The sequence below is a fragment of the Lemur catta genome, chromosome 7, assembly GCF_020740605.2.
Source record: "Lemur catta isolate mLemCat1 chromosome 7, mLemCat1.pri, whole genome shotgun sequence".
Taxonomy (NCBI): Eukaryota; Metazoa; Chordata; class Mammalia; order Primates; family Lemuridae; genus Lemur; species Lemur catta.
Window position 1 is genome coordinate 58370361 of NC_059134.1, and position 18206 is coordinate 58388566.

The 18206-nt window shown below is 44.2% G+C and overlaps 1 protein-coding gene across 4 annotated transcripts in view; it reads left to right on the plus strand.

Annotated features, from left to right (window-relative positions):
• Nucleotides 1-18206, plus strand: part of C2CD3 (C2 domain containing 3 centriole elongation regulator) — a 135604-nt gene that overhangs the window by 111141 nt on the left and 6257 nt on the right. The window contains exons 30-33 of one of the 4 annotated variants that reach the window (XM_045555489.1): nt 584-804; nt 3664-4585; nt 5846-5934; nt 9228-9296. In XM_045555489.1, coding sequence (XP_045411445.1) covers nt 584-804; nt 3664-4585; nt 5846-5934; nt 9228-9296 — 1301 coding nt within the window. Of the gene's footprint in view, nt 1-583; nt 805-3346; nt 3524-3663; nt 4609-5845; nt 5935-9184; nt 9297-18206 lie in introns of those variants that run through there. The other 3 variants (XM_045555487.1, XM_045555490.1, XM_045555491.1) reach the window with 3 other exon arrangements.

An 18206-nucleotide genomic window follows, 5' to 3' on the forward strand; every position in this document is an offset into this window, starting at 1 on the left:
CCATTTATCCATTCAGCATTCTTTTATTTTGTGCCAAGCACTATGATGTATGCAGTAGATATAAAGGAATCAGCATAGAGCTGACTGTACCTCAGGGGAAATAGATGTGAAATGAACAAGTGATGTGATGGAAGAGTACAGAAAGAACTGTGGAGCACAGAGAAGGAGCCCCTAAGCCAATTTAGAGTGTCAGGAAAGGCTTTTTAGAAGAGGTCACTTGCCTGAAAGATCAGGAATGGTCATGAGGTAGCAAAGGACAATGTTAGCACAGAGTAGGGCTTTATTCTGTCAGAGTAAGGACTCGAATGATGGTCAAGAATTATTCCCTTAGAAGGAGGTGGCATTTTTGCTGGACATCAGAAAGAGAAGCCATATTAGATAAACAGGAGGGAGAGAGAGTTGTCCCCAGCAGTGGGATTGCAGAGAAGTGAAGGATGAATTGGTGGATTGAAGAGAGAGGGCCCTAGTATTAATAGACCAAGGGAGAGGTATTAAGGTTTTGTCTCAAGTGGTAGAATGTCCATAAATGATGTTTGTAATCTCTGTGAATGTACCTTTTGTCTTCTTCCCTTTTTGTTTATAGGAAGAATCTGAATGAGCTTGATCAGATCCAGCAATACTTCAGCCAGAAGCTCAGCAAACCTTTCCTACCCCTTAGCCCTCAGACTCATACTGCCATATTGCAGTGCCAGGAAAGCTGTAGGGACCCTGTTGGGCCAGGAGCCAGCAGCCTAGACCCTGAGAGCCAATGCATCCTGGAGAAATCCAATAACCTGGTGTTGCAAGTCAGCTCCTTAATCACAGGTATGGCTCAAGTCCTTTCTTGTTGAGGAGTTTTGGTCACTAGGTGCCAATTCAAAAACATTTGTTTGCCCTCAGATTAGTCCCTGTGACAAATAGAGAACAGTGGTTTTCACCATCTTCCCTTTTTTTCTTAACCTTCTTCCTTTTAAAAGGAAGGACATAATAATAATAGTATGGCACAGCAACATGAGGCAATGGAAAGAGCACTGGGCTGACCCAGGTCTTTGGTGGGTTCCTGGCACAGACTTGCTATTCGATTCTGAGTATATCTTTTCCCTTCTTGAACTTCCCTTTCCCCAAGCACAAAAAGAAAAGGTAGATTAGATGAGTGGTTCCTCAATAGCAGTTCTTGAACTTATGCCTCTCTCTTTGAGAAAAAAATCAACTACAAATATATTTAAAATTCTAATTCTCAGAGCCTAGAAGTCTGCATTTTTGACAAGCACCCTGGATACTGGTGGTCCATAGTCCACCCTTTGAAAAACCCCTTAGAGCAGTGGTTCTCGCTTGGCTGCATAGTGGAGTTTTTGAGGGAGCTTTTAAAAATTCCCATGCCCAGGCTGCACTATAGGTCAATGAAATCTCTGAGGTAGAACCCAGGCATCAGTATTGCTTTTAACTCCCCAGGTAATTCTAGTGTGCAGCCACTCTAGAGCAAGTATTTCCCAAACTTGCCTGAGCATAAGAATCACCTGGGGCACTTATTTTGAAATACGGATTCCTGGGTCCTGCTCCGTCCTACTGAATCAGGATCCAGGGTAAAGGCCTGGAAATCTTTATCAGACAAGCTTTGGGGAACATTGAGAAATCAACTAGATCAGCATCTTTAGCCCTCACTTAGTGTCATTTTTTTCAAGCAAAATACATAGATTTTACACAGAGATGAGTAAGTTCAATTTTCTGTTTAAAGATGGGATGGGGGGACATCATGTTAGGTACAAAGCTTTCTACCCTCTTCTCCCAGATACCTACTCGACAGTACAGATGTATATATACTGTGTTTAACTTCCACTTCCACCTGCTTGAGTACATTCAGTCAGCTATTCATTGAGCACCAACTATACCAGGCTCTATTCTATTATTGGTTCCAGAAGGATACAGTGATAGGCACAGCAGGCATTGTCTCCGCCTTTATCAAGCTTATATTCTGTAGTCAACTGAATAAAATTCCCCCTAGAAAGAAAGCATAAGAGCAAAACAGGGAGGCTTGTTTGGGGTAGAAATGAGAACAAAAAGAGGGATTTTTCTAAAAGGTATATTGAAAAAGGAGAGAAAAGAGATTTGAAAGATTGAAGCTCTTGGGCCTTGAAGCCAAACTTGGGAAATTAATGCTTATCCTGGAAGAAAATGGGGAGTTCTGAGCAAGGGGATGGCAGAATGAGAACTGATTTTCACAAGGACAGGATGAATTTGAAAGGGGAAAGATGATTAGATTAGGGAAATCAGTTTTATAAGGAAAAAAACCTTGCTGCTGCTGCCTCCATCATGCCTCAATATACTTTTTTGAAAAAGTGGTTATGAGTAAAACTTGAGTGTGAGTTAATGAGTGGGGTTTCATTTATGCCACAGCTATGTGCGAGGCCCTTTGCTAGATCCTAGAGACAGAACATGAATCATACATATGATCTCTGCCCTGAGTAGCTCACAGTCAATGGGGGAAACATGCAGACAGACAATTACACAGTAGCATGTTCTTAAGTGCTTCCTTATATTATTAGAACAAAGCCATATAGCGATCCCATTCAGCAGTGCATCTGGGAAGGCTTCCTGAAGGAGATGCAATAGCGTAGGGCCCTCAAGGCTAGGCTGGTTTATTAAAGGCAAGAAGATACTCCAAGAAGAAAGGGTAGTTCAGGCCAAAGGATCAGGATCAACTAAGTCTACTTCTGGGTGCCTGTTCCTATTGACAGGTAGGAATGTTCCATTTTCATACATCTACTCACTACCCTTTGAGGCCAGAGAATTGACAATGTATTAAACAGCCAGCACCTCCTGTAGGCTGAGCCCTCTGTTAGGTGCTCTGAGGGAAATGTGACCCCTATCCTCCAAGAGTCAAATTTGCCTCCAATTCCTAACTTTCTCCTCTCAAATAATCATACAAACATATATCATTTACTGGACCTATTTATTAATTTACTCACTCTCACTTGATCCCAGAAATAATTTGAGATGACTAGTAGCTTCTGTTTATTAAGTGCCTATATATACACTACACGATATATGCCCATTTATCTCATGTATTTTTTAACCCTGTGAAATGGGTGGTGTTAATCACACTTTACAGATAAACAGGTTCAAAGAGGATAGTTTACTGATCACGCAGTTAATGTATAATGGTTGAGATTTGAACCCGAGTGACTGACTCCAAAGCCTATGCTCTTTCCAACACTCTGCTGCCTCCATTTTCTCTGTAAGCCTCACCTGCTTTATCACATGGGTAATAGATATTTCCTTGCTTTTATTTTCCAAGTAAAATAGATAGTTTTAATAACTGTCATCAAATAGGTAAATAAGTGGATTCTCATTTTGGTTTTTAATATAGGTAATTACTGAAGTAAATGGAAGCATGAACATGCCCAGCAGGACTCCCAGCTCCCGAGAATCCTGAGCAGGAGCAGATAGTCTCTGAAATCGTTTCCACAGATGTATCCACAACTATAAATAGATTAGATTTTGGTCCTCTGATATTAGAATAAAGTACTAGAAATTGTACTGCCTTGAATATAGTTTCACTGACTCTTGGGTGGTTTGTTCAAAGTCTGTGTTGCAAGAATACTTCTGAAGCAAGAGGCTAGTGTGGGAAACTTGAGTGGTCTGTGGTCCTGCCTTGTAGTAAGAGTGATATCTGTTGCTGTTCAGATCTGCAGACTATCACCAGGAATTCCCAAGCAGCCTTGAGTCCTCACCGAACCAGGAGTAGAAGCAGCAAGGTCACCACCCTCCCAGATGCTCAGGACACAGAGGTCATGCAAGAACGAAGCACAACTCCAAACAAGCCACTGGCAAGAGCTCCAGATGAAGACAAGAACTCCCCACCTCCCCCTGCTCTTGAAGAGACTTCAAATGGAGAAGGAATGTTCCATGAGTCCCTGGGGTATATAGTACCTATTACGAGAATGCAGAGCAGTGAGGACACTGACATAGGCCTGGCCTATAGTGATGAGGACTATGAAGAAGACATCATTGAGCCCAGGACCTTAAATGAGATCACCACTGTGACAGACAGAACTAGCCCTTGGTCCAGTTTCGTGTCAGACACAAGTGAAGTCATCAGCCCTCAGCCTGATGAGGTACAGAGGAAAGACCCCTCTTGTACTTCTGCAGAGCCTTTCCCCAAAGAGGAACTCAAGGTCAGAAGTAGCTTTCTGTCCATCCCTGAAAGGGCTGTCAACCCCCACCTGCCTAGGCAGGGTTCTTCTAGCCAAAGTCTTGTTGCTTGTGAGGGTGGGGCTTCTAAGGCCAAGGTTGGAGAGCCTACCTCAGCCGATCCTCAGCTCATCCCACACCTGACACTCTCAGGAGCCCAACAGAGCAACACTTTTGTTGAATGGAGCTCATCACGGGGCGATCGGGACAAGGAGCCCAAGCCGGAGGCCCAGGCTGAGAATAAAGCTGCCTCCAGTGAGTTCAGTGACTCTGCTGATAGCTTCGAGAAATTCCCTCTACATGTGGCCTCCCAGAGCAGAAGGGCAATCCATAAGGGGACACTCATCGGTGACTCTGACATCAGTCAGAAACAGGAGACAACTGGATCAGAGACATCCAAAAAGCAGAGCCTCCTGTATCCTTTGGTGTTTTCCCCAGGTGACCCATTAAGCCATCTCCAGGCATTTTGGATGCTGGTGCTTAGGCTAACCTAGTGTGAGTGTGAACATGAGCAGTGGCCACCCTCATGGAATCCACTGAGAGGCATGGGAAGACCCTTCAGAATACGTACCTGCATGACAGGTGCAACAATTCTACCATTAACACCAGTCCTCTGAAGCATAATGACTTGAACTGGGTTTAGGTGTTGGTAGCATGTTCATTAGCCTAGCCTACCCTGATTTATCTCATTCGTCTATTGGGTATTTTACCACCTTAAAGCAAGGCTCTGGATCTAAGCAATGAGACCATTTATCTCATTGGAAAGAAAAGTGGAGGGTGTAGAAAAAGAGAGAAGTTAGCACTCCTATTGACTGAGCATTTCCTATGTGCCAGGCACTTTACATACATTTTTTCATTCAATCATCACAAGTCTTTAGGTAGGTATCATCTCTATTTTACACGTAAAGAATTTTTTTAAGAAAAGCAAGTGTGGAGCTAAGCAGAAGTGGATACCATGGAGATGGACTTGTGCAGGCCCCCAGTATGGCAGTGTTGATGGGAAGAAGAGGCAACTGACATTCCCCCCTCACTCCTTTGAAACACAGACTGGCGTGTTATGGGGAAAGGAAACCACTCAGGACCATCTACAGCCTTCACATTTGTAGCCTAACCAGCTGATCAGGTCAGCTCACCTGTTATCCCAACAATAGGCAGGAGTTATCGTATGGCTGGTAGGTGAAACAGGCTGCTTTGCTGACTAGAGACCTTCCTCTACTAGAAATCAGGAGGCCTGACTTTGACCCTTCTAGATCCAACCTATTATTACTTGTGACTTCAGGCATATGGTTCAACCTTTCTGAGCCTGTTTCTTCACTTATCAGATGAAGGCAATAATCCCTTACCTACCAGAATATAAGCTCCCGAGGTCAGGGACCTTGTCTTTCTGTGTCCCCAGAACTTAGCATTGCACAGAGAAGGGATCAGTAAATGTAGATTGAACTGAACTATCACAATTTTACAACTTTGTTGAGAAAATCAAATGAGTGGAAACGTTTGTACACACAGGGTGATTCTTGATGCAAGTCAGAGAAAAACTTGAGGGTCAGAGGGTAGGCTCAGGAAAGGCTTAACGCATGAAGTGGCTGGAGGCTGAAAGCAGATCACCTCTCGTGAAGTTCTTCCCTGGCCTTGCTCACCCTGGCTCCTGGCGTTGCTACCTTCACAGTCAATTTAGTTGTGCTCAGAACATGGTTGATGAAGGAGCTACCACATGTGCCCAGACCCTAATAGCTGCTTTAACTCAGGCCTTCCCAACTTTCAAATGTAAGTATTGCCAGGCCCTGTGCTAGGTACTGAAGACAGATTTGAATCTGACCTTACCTTGAGAATTGCCATTATGAGGTAGAAGACAGGCAAGTAAACAGGTAATGACAGTTTATTGTTCCAAATGCTGTGGTAAGACATGGACAAAACGGTAGGGAGCAAGAGGAGGGCGCTGCCCTAACTCTGCTTGGAGGAATCCCAATAAGAGACACGTGAGAGCAGGACCTTAAAAATGAGCAGGCATTGTGTAGGCCTAGGAAACAAGGGAAAGTTCTAGTCAGGGAAAACTGTGGTGCAGAGGCCTAGCCAGGGGAAAGAGCCTGGCCTATGGGCGGTAGTCCACTGTAGAGCCTAGGGGTAAGTGGGATGGTGAGAGGTGAGATGGGGCCTGGATCTTACAGGTCCATTTATGCCTGGCCAAGATGCTTGGACTCTAGCCTGTGAGCAAATAGTTTCCTCATCTGTAACATGAAGGTAATAATAGTACTTATTGGGTGGTTGTGAAAATTAAAATGAGTTAATGATGTAAACTACCTGGTTCAGTGCCTGGTATATAAATAGTGTTCGGTAAATATTAACTGTTAAAATTTGATATGGTCAGATTTACATATTAGAAAAGTCACCCAGTGCCTTGTCAAGGGCAGATTAGATCAGGGGAGACGAGAAGCAGGGGGACTAGTAGGAAACTTGCAACAATAATAAAACATGAAGAAAGTCTGACCTAAAGCTTTATGAAGAAGAGGAAGATAGATCTGAGAAGATTAGATAGAGGGGCAGGGGATAAGAAAGAAGGAACTATTAAGTGCAACTTAGAGATTTCTGGCACAAGTTACTAGGTAGGTAATGTCATTTACTGGATAAGGAACAGCACATAAAGAGACAGGTTTGGGGAAAGATGCAGATTTCCTTTTTTTTTTTTTTTTGAGACAGAGTCTCGCTCTGTTGCCCGGGCTAGAGTGAGTGCCGTGGCGTTAGCCTAGCTCACAGCAACCTCAAACTCCTGGGCTTAAGCGGTCCTACTGCCTCGGCCTCCCCAGTAGCTGGGACTACAGGCATGCGCCACCATGCCCGGCTAATTTTTTCTATATATATTTTTTAGTTGGCCAGATAATTTCTTTCTATTTTTAGTAGAGACGGGGTCTCGCTCTTGCTCAGGCTGGTCTCGAACTCCTGACCTCGAGCGATCCACCTGCCTCGGCCTCCCAGAATGCTAGGATTACAGGCGTGAGCCACCGCGCCCAGCCAGATTTCTATTTTGGATGTGACTGAAGGACATCAGGAGGAGATGCAGGCCTAGAGTTCAGGTATAATGTCAGTTACAAAGGTCGACATCTCTGGAAATCAGTGAGGGCAGCAGGGAGAGCATGGAAAGGGAGAACCACACACACAGAGGCAGACCCTGAGGGTCTCCAGTGTACAAAGAGCAGGCAGGACCAGGCACCCCCACAAAGGACATGAGAAGTGCTGGTCAGAGAGGTGGGAGAAGCAGGGGAGAGAGGCGATGTGGAAGCAGATGCCCAGAGTTTGAGGAAGCAGTGGTCAGCATGCTGAAGACAGGTCCAGCAGAATGTGTCCTGGCATGTGTTCACTGGCTTTAGCATTATGGAGGACCTTGCACTGGTGGAAATGGAAGCCAAACTCCATTAGTCAAGGGAATAGGCAACCTTTTCCCATACACCGGGGAGACAAGAATAGCTGACATTTATTGACTGCTCACTATGACAGGCACCATTCTAAACATGTTACATAAATAAATTTATTTAACCCTTAAAACAGTAAGTACTAATATTATATCTATTTTAAAGATGAAGAAATTGAGGCACAAAAAGTGAACTTTCCTGAAGTTACCCATCTAAGTGAGAGATAAGTGGTAACTAGAAGGGAATGCAAGGTCATGCATTTGTTTGGTTTTGTCCCCCTAAACGGAAGAGTTGAGCATTTTCATAAACTGAGGAGAAGGAACTTAAAAGTTGGTGAGAGAAGGTGGCTTTGGAGCAGGATCCTAAAGCAGACAGGAGGCGATGGGCTCAGAAGGAGCATTCGTGCTTCAGACTCAGCCCTGACATCTCACAGCAAAGCTCTTCCTTCCCCATGGCATCTGCTGACTGGCAGAGTCTCCAGCAGTCAGAGCAGCAACAGCAAACAAGACCTCATGTGGGCCTCCAAAGAAGGCTTGGGGTCATCTCCACTCCACCTTCACCTCTATACACAAAGCAGGAAATGGATGCATTTCATTCATTCAGTAGATATTTACTGAGCACTTACTGTGTCCCAGGTACTGTGCTAGGTGGAAATATGGCCAAGAAGAAGACAGAGATAATCTCCACCTCTTGGAGTTCAACGTCTAGTATGGAAGAACAATGATAAAATAGAAAACCTAGTAAGCAAATTTGAATCATACTTAGCTTATTAAAACAGACACAAAAAATCAGAACATCAAAATAGTCTCCTCACCCCCTCAAAGTTCAACCAAACTATTGAACTTTGATTCAATAAATATTCATGGAACACCATGTTCTCAGCACAACACTTGGTACCTCAAGAGAGTATGGAGGAGAAGTACAAGATAAGGCTTACCTCCAGACTGGGTAGACCAGCTGTGCCCATGACAGCCCCTGATACAGAGCCCTCATTTGTGGATGTGAACAGAGAACAACCAGGTGGACAGGCCCTCCTTCAGTGTCAGGCACCTACATCCAGCCTAAGGCACTGCCCCTGCAGCCCCGTCCCAGTCCCCATCCTGTGTGACTGACTTCTGACAGGTCAGTTCTAACTAGTGGGCTTCTCAGCAAGTGTCATTCAATGCATGCCACCTGCCAGCTTTATGCGGGTCTCTAGGGAAGTAAGGAGATAATTGAAGAAAGTGACACTGTCTCTGCCACTGAGAAACTTAGGAAATATTGAGGAAAACAGATTGAGAATCATATCAGACTAAATAATTAAGCATTCTCCTGTGTTGCAGACTGTGCTCTAGGATGTGAGGAAGGAGGGATCACTGTGGGCTAAGATTAGGAGACTTCCTGGAGGAGGCAGGATTTGAACTGATCCATAAAGAAAGTATACACTCTGATTTGTTAGGAGTGGGCACAGCCTTCCAGTCAGAGGGAACCACTTGAGCAAAGGATTTATGGGCAGGCATAAGTTGGGGAAAAAACGTGAATGGGTGTAGAGTGAATCCTCAGTGGAGATGCTGGTCTCCACTCAAGGGGGCAGACTTCTAGGTATTTGTGTCTCTTAACTACCATCATAGCCCAGAGTCCATCGTGGTACCCAACTTCTTTTTGCCTCCCCAGCAGCTGGAGGCTTCCCTGCGGATGCTGTCCCTCTCTGCAGCTTTGCCACCACCAGCCACAACAGATCAGGTAAGAGAACAGCCAACTGACCCCTCCGTCTCCTATAGAGTCCTCATTTCTTCCATAAAAGTGTGCACAGAACGCAGAGCTGCCCCAGGCCATCTTCCTCGAAAGGCTGCAGCAGTGGTCACTCCTCAAGCTTGTACTGAGCATGTTCTGTGGGCCCAACAGTGGGCAAGGTGCTCAGGAAAAGTGAGGAAGAGCAAATGTGTACGAGCAGGGCATTGGAAAGAACGGTGCAAAAGCAGCTAAAAATAGCATACTGAGTGATGTGGCAGCTCCAAGCAAGCAAGGTGGTTATGAGCAGAGGACACTTCACGTGGGAGATGCAAGCTCGGTGGAGCAGGACAGATGAATAAGATCCAGGTGAAGAGAATAATAATAACAGTGGTATACCTATTTGCCATTTACAAAACACCTCATAGCTATTCATCATTCAGCTGAGTTTAGGGGATTGGAACTCTGGTAAAAATCCCACCTCTTCTCTTTTCTGCCTTGGCACAGCACCCGACCTTTCTTGCAAGTGGCAGGAAAATAATAACTACTTTTGAGTACCTACCCTGTATCAGGAACTGTGCAAATAAGACAAACAAATTTCCTGTGTTCATGGAGCACAAATAGTAAACAAAAAATAAAATATTTACAGATTGTGATGAGTACTAGTGCTATGACAAAGAACAGGGTCTCAGGCCGGGCGCAGTGGCTCACGCCTGTAATCCTAGCACTCTGGGAGGCCGAGGCAGGTGGATTGCTCGAGGTCAGGAGTTCGAGACCAGCCTGAGCAAGAGCGAGACCTCGTCTCTACTAAAAATAGAAAAATTATCTGGCCAACTAAAAATGTATATAGAAAAAATTAGCTGGGCATGGTGGCGCATGCCTGTAGTCCCAGCTACTGGGGAGGCTGAGGCAGTAGGATCCCTTAAGCCCAGGAGTTTGAGGTTGCTGTGAACTAGGCTGACGCCACGGCACTCACTCTAGCCCAGGCAACAGAGCGAGACTGTGTCTCAAAAAAAAAAAAAGAACAGGGTCTCTGAGGAGACCTGTCTTAGCTAAAAGGTGATGATCATGGTGGTGCTTACCATGTACCAGGCACTGTTCTAAACATTTTATATTAACTCATTTGGTTCAGCAACCTGATGAGGAATATATTAATATTATTATTATCCCTGTTTTAAGATGAAGAAACTGAGGCACAGAGAGGTTAAGTAACTTACCTGGTCACATAGGTAGTAAGTGGTGGAGCCAGAATTGGAACTGAGGCAGCGTGGTTTCAAAATCTGTGTTCCTGACTACTATACTATACTGAGAAGGAGCCATGTAAGGAACTTGGAGAAGAGTATTCCAGGCAGAGAGAACAGCAAATGCAAAGGCCCTGAGGTTGAAAAGAACTTACCTGATCTAGGAACTGATACAAAGCCAGTGTCGCTAGCATGTAGAGACATAATGAAATTGAAGGGCCCAGATCACACAGAGCATATGAACCATGGAAAGGAGCTTAGATTCTATTCTACTAATAAATGCAAGGATATCCGTTGAAGAGTGTTAAGCAGTGGAGTGATATCTGATTTAAATTGTAAAGAATTCACCATGGATGCTGAACGGAGAATGAGTAGTCTTTCAGATTTGACTGCATGACGGTTATTGTTGACCTTGAAAGAAGATTTGTAGTGATGTCATGGAGAAAGGAGCCAGAAACTAGTACTGTATGCCAGGCACTGTTCTAGGCCCTGGGTAAACTAGGCACAAAGCTCGTGTTCATGGTTTTAGAAACAAGAAAATTTCAGAGACTAATGCCTGCTATATGTTCAAACTTATCAGCTTGTTTATTGTTAACTGTGATAGCTAACCCTTATTCAATACTTACTTTGCAGTAGTCATTATTTTTAAGTACTTTACATGTATAAACTCATTTATTTCTCCCAACAACCCAATGAGGTAGGTACTATTGTTATCCTCGTTTAATTATGCAGAAACTGAGGCTCAAAGCTCCATATACAGACCTATAAGGTATTTAAGAAACTGAAATGTGTAAAGGCTAAGTCACTTGCACAGGGTCACCCAACCAATAAGTGAATCTAAATTTACAACTCCAAACTCTTCTTCCATTACACCACCTGAAAATCATGAAACTTGGTTTACAGTAAATTTTTCTTGCCAATTTGCCTTCTTTTAAGTAGATTTCATTTAACAATTAACATTTAAACATTTTATATGCTTTCCCAGAGGCCACAGTAATGGCACTGGGGTTATAGTGCTAAAGAGAAGCCATCAGATGTCAATCCTTTTACTAGTTTACTTCCCTCTCTTTCCTCCAACCTCCCGACCACCATTTTCAAGACATCTCATTTATTTGGTACAAGGATCAATCTAAGTTCCCACACATCTCAGTTTTTATCAAGTTTATAAATCTCCTAGGGGAGAAGAGGTGCCAGTCCCTGCCCAGGACGTGCTGCAGTTTTGTGGCCTTTATTCCTACTCTGGGTTGTGGTTACCAGCTCATCTCCTTCCTCCCTGCATCTTCTTTTGCATTTTCCACACTCTGCCATCAACATTTATGCTAAGGCCATAAGTCCAGGCTTTGGAGGAAGACATGCACAATGTGAAATACTTAATCTGCTAGTAAGTAAGTGACCTTGGATAAGTGACTCGACCTTTCTGAGATTCAGTTTCCTTATAAGTAACATCAGGCTGATAATTCATACCTAATTAGATAATGGCAAGAGTTACCCTAAAGGAAAAAAAATAGGCACTTTTCCTTTCCCTTTTCCAGTCTTAGCCTCCCTATAATTACGAATTACATGTGGGCAGGAGCACCATAACCTCAGAGCTTGGGGTCTCTGAAGGTTTTAAAATGGCCTCGCTTTGAAGAATTTAAGACAAAAATAGTCTTTTATATTCACCCACATACTTACTATTCCTGGTGTTCTTCATTCCTTCTTCACATCCTGATTTCTACCTGGGACCATTTGCCTTCTGCCTGAAAAATTTCCTTTGGAATTTCACATGGTGTGGACTTGCTGGTAACTGTCCAGCTTTAAATATCTGAAAATACATTTATTTTGCCTTCATTTTTGAAAGATATTTTTTCCACTGGACATAGAATTCTAAAACTTGATTTTTTTGTTGTTTCTTTTAGCATTTTAAAGATACCATTCCACTGTCTTCCGTTGTTTCTTATGAGAAGCAGATATTCTTATTGTTGTTGCCCTGAATGTAACATAACCTTTATTCTCTCCTAACTTTTAAAATTTTCCCTTTAGTTTTCACCAGATATTGACTACAGTGTTCACAGTTGTGGAGGCAGGGGAGGGCATAAAGGTCAAGGAGCACACAGGTCTACTCAACAGTATTAGCAACATTTCAGTTCTTAGATTGGGTGGTGGATTTACAGATGTTCTTTCTTATTATGCCTCATAATTTACTGGTATTACATAAATCCATTGGTATGTCATACAAGGAAATCACAAGATCATAAGTAATTAAAATTTTAAGATGACTGAATGGTAACAAGATGGAGACACCAATTCCTTCCATAAATTTGGCTGTGAATATGAAGCAGAGAAATAGGATAGTGGCTGGAGTGGCATATGAGATCAAGGGAAGGTGTTTTTGGTTCTGTTCTTTTAATATGGAAAGGCTACAGCTTTCTTTTTTTTTTTTTTTTGAGACAGAGTCTCACCACTTTGTTGCCCGGGCTAGAGTGAGTGCCGTGGCGTCAGTCTAGCTCACAGCAACCTCAAACTCCTGGGCTTAAGTGATCCTACTGCCTCAGCCTCCCGAGTAGCTGGGACTACAGGCATGCGCCACCATGCCCAGCTAATTTTTTCTGTATATATTTTTAGTTGTCCAGATAATTTTTATTTCTATTTTTAATAGAGACGGGGTCTCGCTCAGACTGGTCTCGAACTCCTGACCTTGAGCAATCCACCCGCCTCGGCCTCCCAGAGGGCTAGGATTACAGGCGTGAGCCACCGCGCCTGGCCAAGGCTACAGCTTTCTATGTGCTAATGCAATGATCCCATAGAGAAAGGGAGAAAGGGAAGATGTAGGAGAGGGAGAGAAAAAAGAAAGAACAGTCCTTGGGTTGGAAAGGGCATGAGATCCAGAGTACGTGTAGAGGTATTGGCCTTTTTAGAGGAAAAAGAAAACTCAGGCCAGGTGCAGTGGCTCATGCCTGTAATCCTGGCACTCTGGGAGGCCGAGGCTGGGGGATAGCTTGAGCTCAGGAGTTCGAGACTAACCTCAGTAAGAGTAAGACCCCCGTCTCTACTAAAAATAGAAAAATTAGTGGGACATAATGGTGTGCACCTGGCCTGTAGTCCCAGCTACTCGGGAGACTGAGGCAAGAGGATCACTTGAGCCTAGGAGTTTGAGGTTGCAGTGAGCTACAATGATGCCACTGCACTCTACCCAGGGCAACGGAGTGAGACTCTGTCTCAAAAAAAAAAATAAAATAAAATGAAAACTCACCCTGTAGCAAGAAAGGCAGAGAAGAAGATGAGTGCTAAAGCAGGTAAGATTAGAGATTTGGTGGTGGGATTTCCCATTTGATGGAAGCTTCTATTTTCTCAGTAATACTTAGGGCAGTCAGCAACTCTAATTAGTAAGGGGAGGGCAGGAGCCCTGTCTTGTACCACCATTTGAAGATTCCATCTGTTCTGCCTCCTCCTAAGGCCAGCCTTAACCCTGACAACTGAAAAGGAGCACTTTGAGAGGCTGCTGGCACCTCTCAACCAGTGTCCTGGGACTGCTGTACTGTAGCTGACCTGCTTCAGGGCCAGAACAAACAACCCATCCCTGAAACAGGAGAGAGCTTGTAATTTCTGGATCAATTGCTCTGGTTTCCCCACAATATCAAAGCCAAGGCCTAATCTTTCACTTGATGTTGAAATGACACACCTGAACCAACTAACCTCCCAGTCTCCACTGCAAACATTCGTAAAACAGGTTTTTCTCCTCCCTCCAACCACTGTATAGTGGAATCAGGTCCCTGTGTGACATTAGTCAGGTCTTCAGACCTCTCTGAGTCTGCTTCCTCATCTGTCAGATGGTGTTATCAAGCCTCATGGGGTGGTTATACTGTAGAATACCAAGCACCACACAGATAGGACGTAGGGGCCAGCCCTTATCCGTCCCACCCCATGACTGCCTCGTCATCTGGCTGTCGCCTCTCCAAGAAAGAAAGGAGGAAGAAGGATGGCTGGTTTAGGAGCACTGCTGCATAGTTTCAAATTCCTTAATCAATCAAGTTCTGCTGCCTCTGCTTTCTCTTCCCTCTTTCAGTGAAGTAACTCTTCATTGGCACAGCTTCCTGGTTTTATTAAAAGTTATTTCTGATTCTGCTTGCTTAGCTGCTTATGGGCAAATTAGTTTCATGAACTTCCCTAAAGGGGAGGAGTGAGGTAGACAATAAGAACAGTGGTGATTTACTTTATTTGTTGTTTTCCTCAGACTGTGTCTTCTGCTCATGTAGATTTTCTCTTGTGGGAAAATCTCAACCACTCTGATGACTTCAGATATTATTTACAGTTTGATGACTCTCAAATCCTTATCTTCAGTCTAGTCCACTCTCTCATGCTGCAGATCCATAGGGATCCAGCTGCACCCTAGAAGTCTTGTCATTGATGTGCCACAAACAATTCACTCTGTCCAAAATGTGAGTTTGTCATCTTCCTCTATATACCCCATCTTCCACCTGCATTTATCATCTCTGGAAATTCAGCCACCATCATGTAGTTACTCCATCCAGAAGCATGGTTCTCATCTCTCACTCCTCCTACTTCTTTATCCCCCACGACCCACAGCCAATCTATTACCAAGGCCTATTAATTCTACTACCTAAATATCTTTTTTTTTTTTTTTTTTTGAGACAGAGTCTCGCTTTGTTGCCCAGGCTAGAATGAGTGCCGTGGCGTCAGCCTAGCTCACAGCAACCTCAAACTCCTGGGCTTAAGCGATCCTACTGCCTCAGCCTCCCGAGTAGCTGGGACTACAGGCATGTGCCACCATGCCCGGCTAATTTTTTCTATATAGATTTTTAGTTGGCCATATAATTTCTTTCTATTTTTAGTAGAGACGGGGTCTTGCTCTTGCTCAGGCTGGCTAAATATCTTTTGAACCCACTCACTTGTCACCATTCTCTTTAGTCCCAGTCATCTCCCCCATGACTGTTTCTAACTAGTCTCACTCAAATCCACGTTTTTCCACCACTGTCCATTCTCTATGCTATAGCCAGTGTGATCTCCCACTGTAATCAGACTTTCACCCCCACTATACCTACCACTGGGGGAGGAACCCCTTAAGGTTGTTGTCAAAATGCCAGAAAACATCCATACTCCTAAACCAGTTATCAGATCTCAGTGCCCAATTTATTTGACCTCCTAGTGGCATGTGACACAGTTGATCTCTCTCCTTTAAACACTTTGTTTGCTAGTTTCTGAGGCATCACTGCTTCTTGGTTCTCCTTCTCCCCCATTGACTGCTCCCACCCTTCTTTGCTAGGTCTTCCTCATTTCCCCTACTTCTTAATTTAGGGGTGCTCCCAGGTATAGTCTTTAGACATCTCTATTTACATTTACTCTCTAGGTGACGCTATGTAGTCTCAAAACTTTTAATCCCCTCTATTTGCTGAAGACTCCCAATGGTTATCTCAGCCCAGACCTCCTCTGACCTCCTCTACCCAACATCTCCACTTTAGTAGCTATAATAGGTTTCTCAAATTTAACATGTCCAAAACTGAACTCCAGATTTTATTCCCAAATCTGTTCCTTCCTCAGTCTTTCCCATCTCACTTAATAGGTATAGCTAAATTCTAGTTTCGTTGTTCAGGCCAGGACTTTTGGAATCCTCCCCAGTGCCCGTTTCCAATCAACCAGAAAATTCTGGCAGCTCATCCTTTAAAATATATCGAAATTTACTTCTCACCACCCCACCATTACCACCTTGGTCTAAACCATCATCATCTCTTGCCTGGATTATTACAGGAGCCTCCTTCCTAAATTGCCTCTCTGCTTCTGCCCTTACCCATTACAACCCATTCCCCATACAGCATCCTGTTAATCTTTTATGATATTAAATAAAATATCAACTAACTCATGTGACTTCTCTACTCAGAACCATCCAATAACTTCCCATCAATGAATAGGAGAGCCCACACTGGGCCTGAGGACAGGCAGGCCATAGAGTAGGAAGGTAGTTTTGACCTCAGACTTGAAATTTACACCTTTTTACAAATGTGCGAAGCCATAGTCCTGAGCTAGGTGCAAGAGAAGACAGCTATGCCCCCTTCCCTCGGGGAGCTCACAGTTCCCCAGGGAACCAGCCTTATGTCTAAGTTCCACCAACTTCCATCAGTTGCCTGTCAGGCTTCAAGAGCTAGACCTGGTGCTATAGACCCTGCCTTCAAGTAGCTCACAGTTCTTTGAAAGGCACTGGCCTCCAAACCACTCACTTCCTCAAATGACATTTGCCTATATTAGCACTTCAGTAAAACAAGGCACAGGGAATGAGTATAGGGAAAGGCAGGCAAACCCATATGGGATAGCTTGAGTAGAATTCAACAAGATGAAGGAAAGTCTCTGCAGACTGTGGATTTGAAAAAAAGAAACCTCAGAGAATCAACAGAATGTGGCAACCAGGTGGCACACACAGTACATGCTAGAGAGTTAGTCAGAAATGGGAAGAAATGGACCGGTACTGAAACAGTCAGGATAGGATAGGAATCAGAAGAAAAGAACAAGAAGCAACCTGTCATCTGAGATCTGAGCCTTGGCCTCTCTCCCCTGCCTATAAGATGAGCCCTGTCTTATTCTGTGCTTTCCTGCATCAAGCCCACACTCTGCCCACATCATGAACCCCTGGATTAACCACAGGCATGTGGCCAGATGCTGTTATTCATGAGGAGTTGATCATAGAAGGCAAAAGTAGGAGAAAAGGCCAGGCATGAGTGTACCCTTAAAGCCTTGAGTTTTCCACCCCCTTCCCCCCTAGTGTTCTCATCTCCACTCAGCCAGACCCTAGCGTTTCAGACATCATTAGGGATCAGGGTGCTCCAGACCAGCTGGGGAGCTGAGAGTCAACAAACCTGGCTCCGCTAATGGTTTTCTGGCGTCCTCAGCAACATGTTTTTCTGGTCTCTGGGGAGGCAACACAGACTTAATTTGTGGCTATACGTCCCCCTTTTCTCCTACCAGACAGTTTTGTTTAGTAGTTAGGAGCATGGCCTCTGAATCCAGATAGCCTAAGCTTCAAGCTCAGCTTTGCCACTCACTAGCTGTGTAATGTGGGGTAAGTTACTTAACTTCTCTGTGCTTCGTTTCTTTATCTGAAAAATGGGCATAATAGTACCTGCCTTCTAGGATTGATTATGGATTAACTGAGTAGGCTATGTAATTACTTAGAACAGTTCTTGGCATGTAACATAGCAAGTGCCCTGTGAGTGTTAGCTATTGTTATTTTTATTATCAAGACATCTTCCCTCCTATTCTGTTATGTTTTGGTGTGTGTAGAAGGGGAGGGTAATACTGGTAGGAAGGAAATGCTAAGGAACAGGGACATGATCAAAAGCTTAGAGCCAGGAACTGGGTTGCTGGGAAGTTAGGCCTGAGAGGGCAGCCCCAGAAGTATGGAAAGCAGTTCTCAGGGCTGTAGCCATTAACCGTGTGCTCAGTTCAGACCCTGAGTCAGAGGCCTAGGACAACACACATCCCCCACCCAAGGGTGATAGAGCCCTGGCCTCAGAAGTCTGTGGCCTGTGTATGGGTCTTAAGGCTTTGGGGCTGCTGCTTTTCTCCCCAGAGCCCAAAGAATTTTTGTATCCCTTGGTTCCCCTTCCGTAAGCTCAGAGGCATCTGAAAGATGCACAATGGAGATAGAGAAACCCCGCTGTCTGCAAAGTCACCAGATCAGATCAGTGGGAGG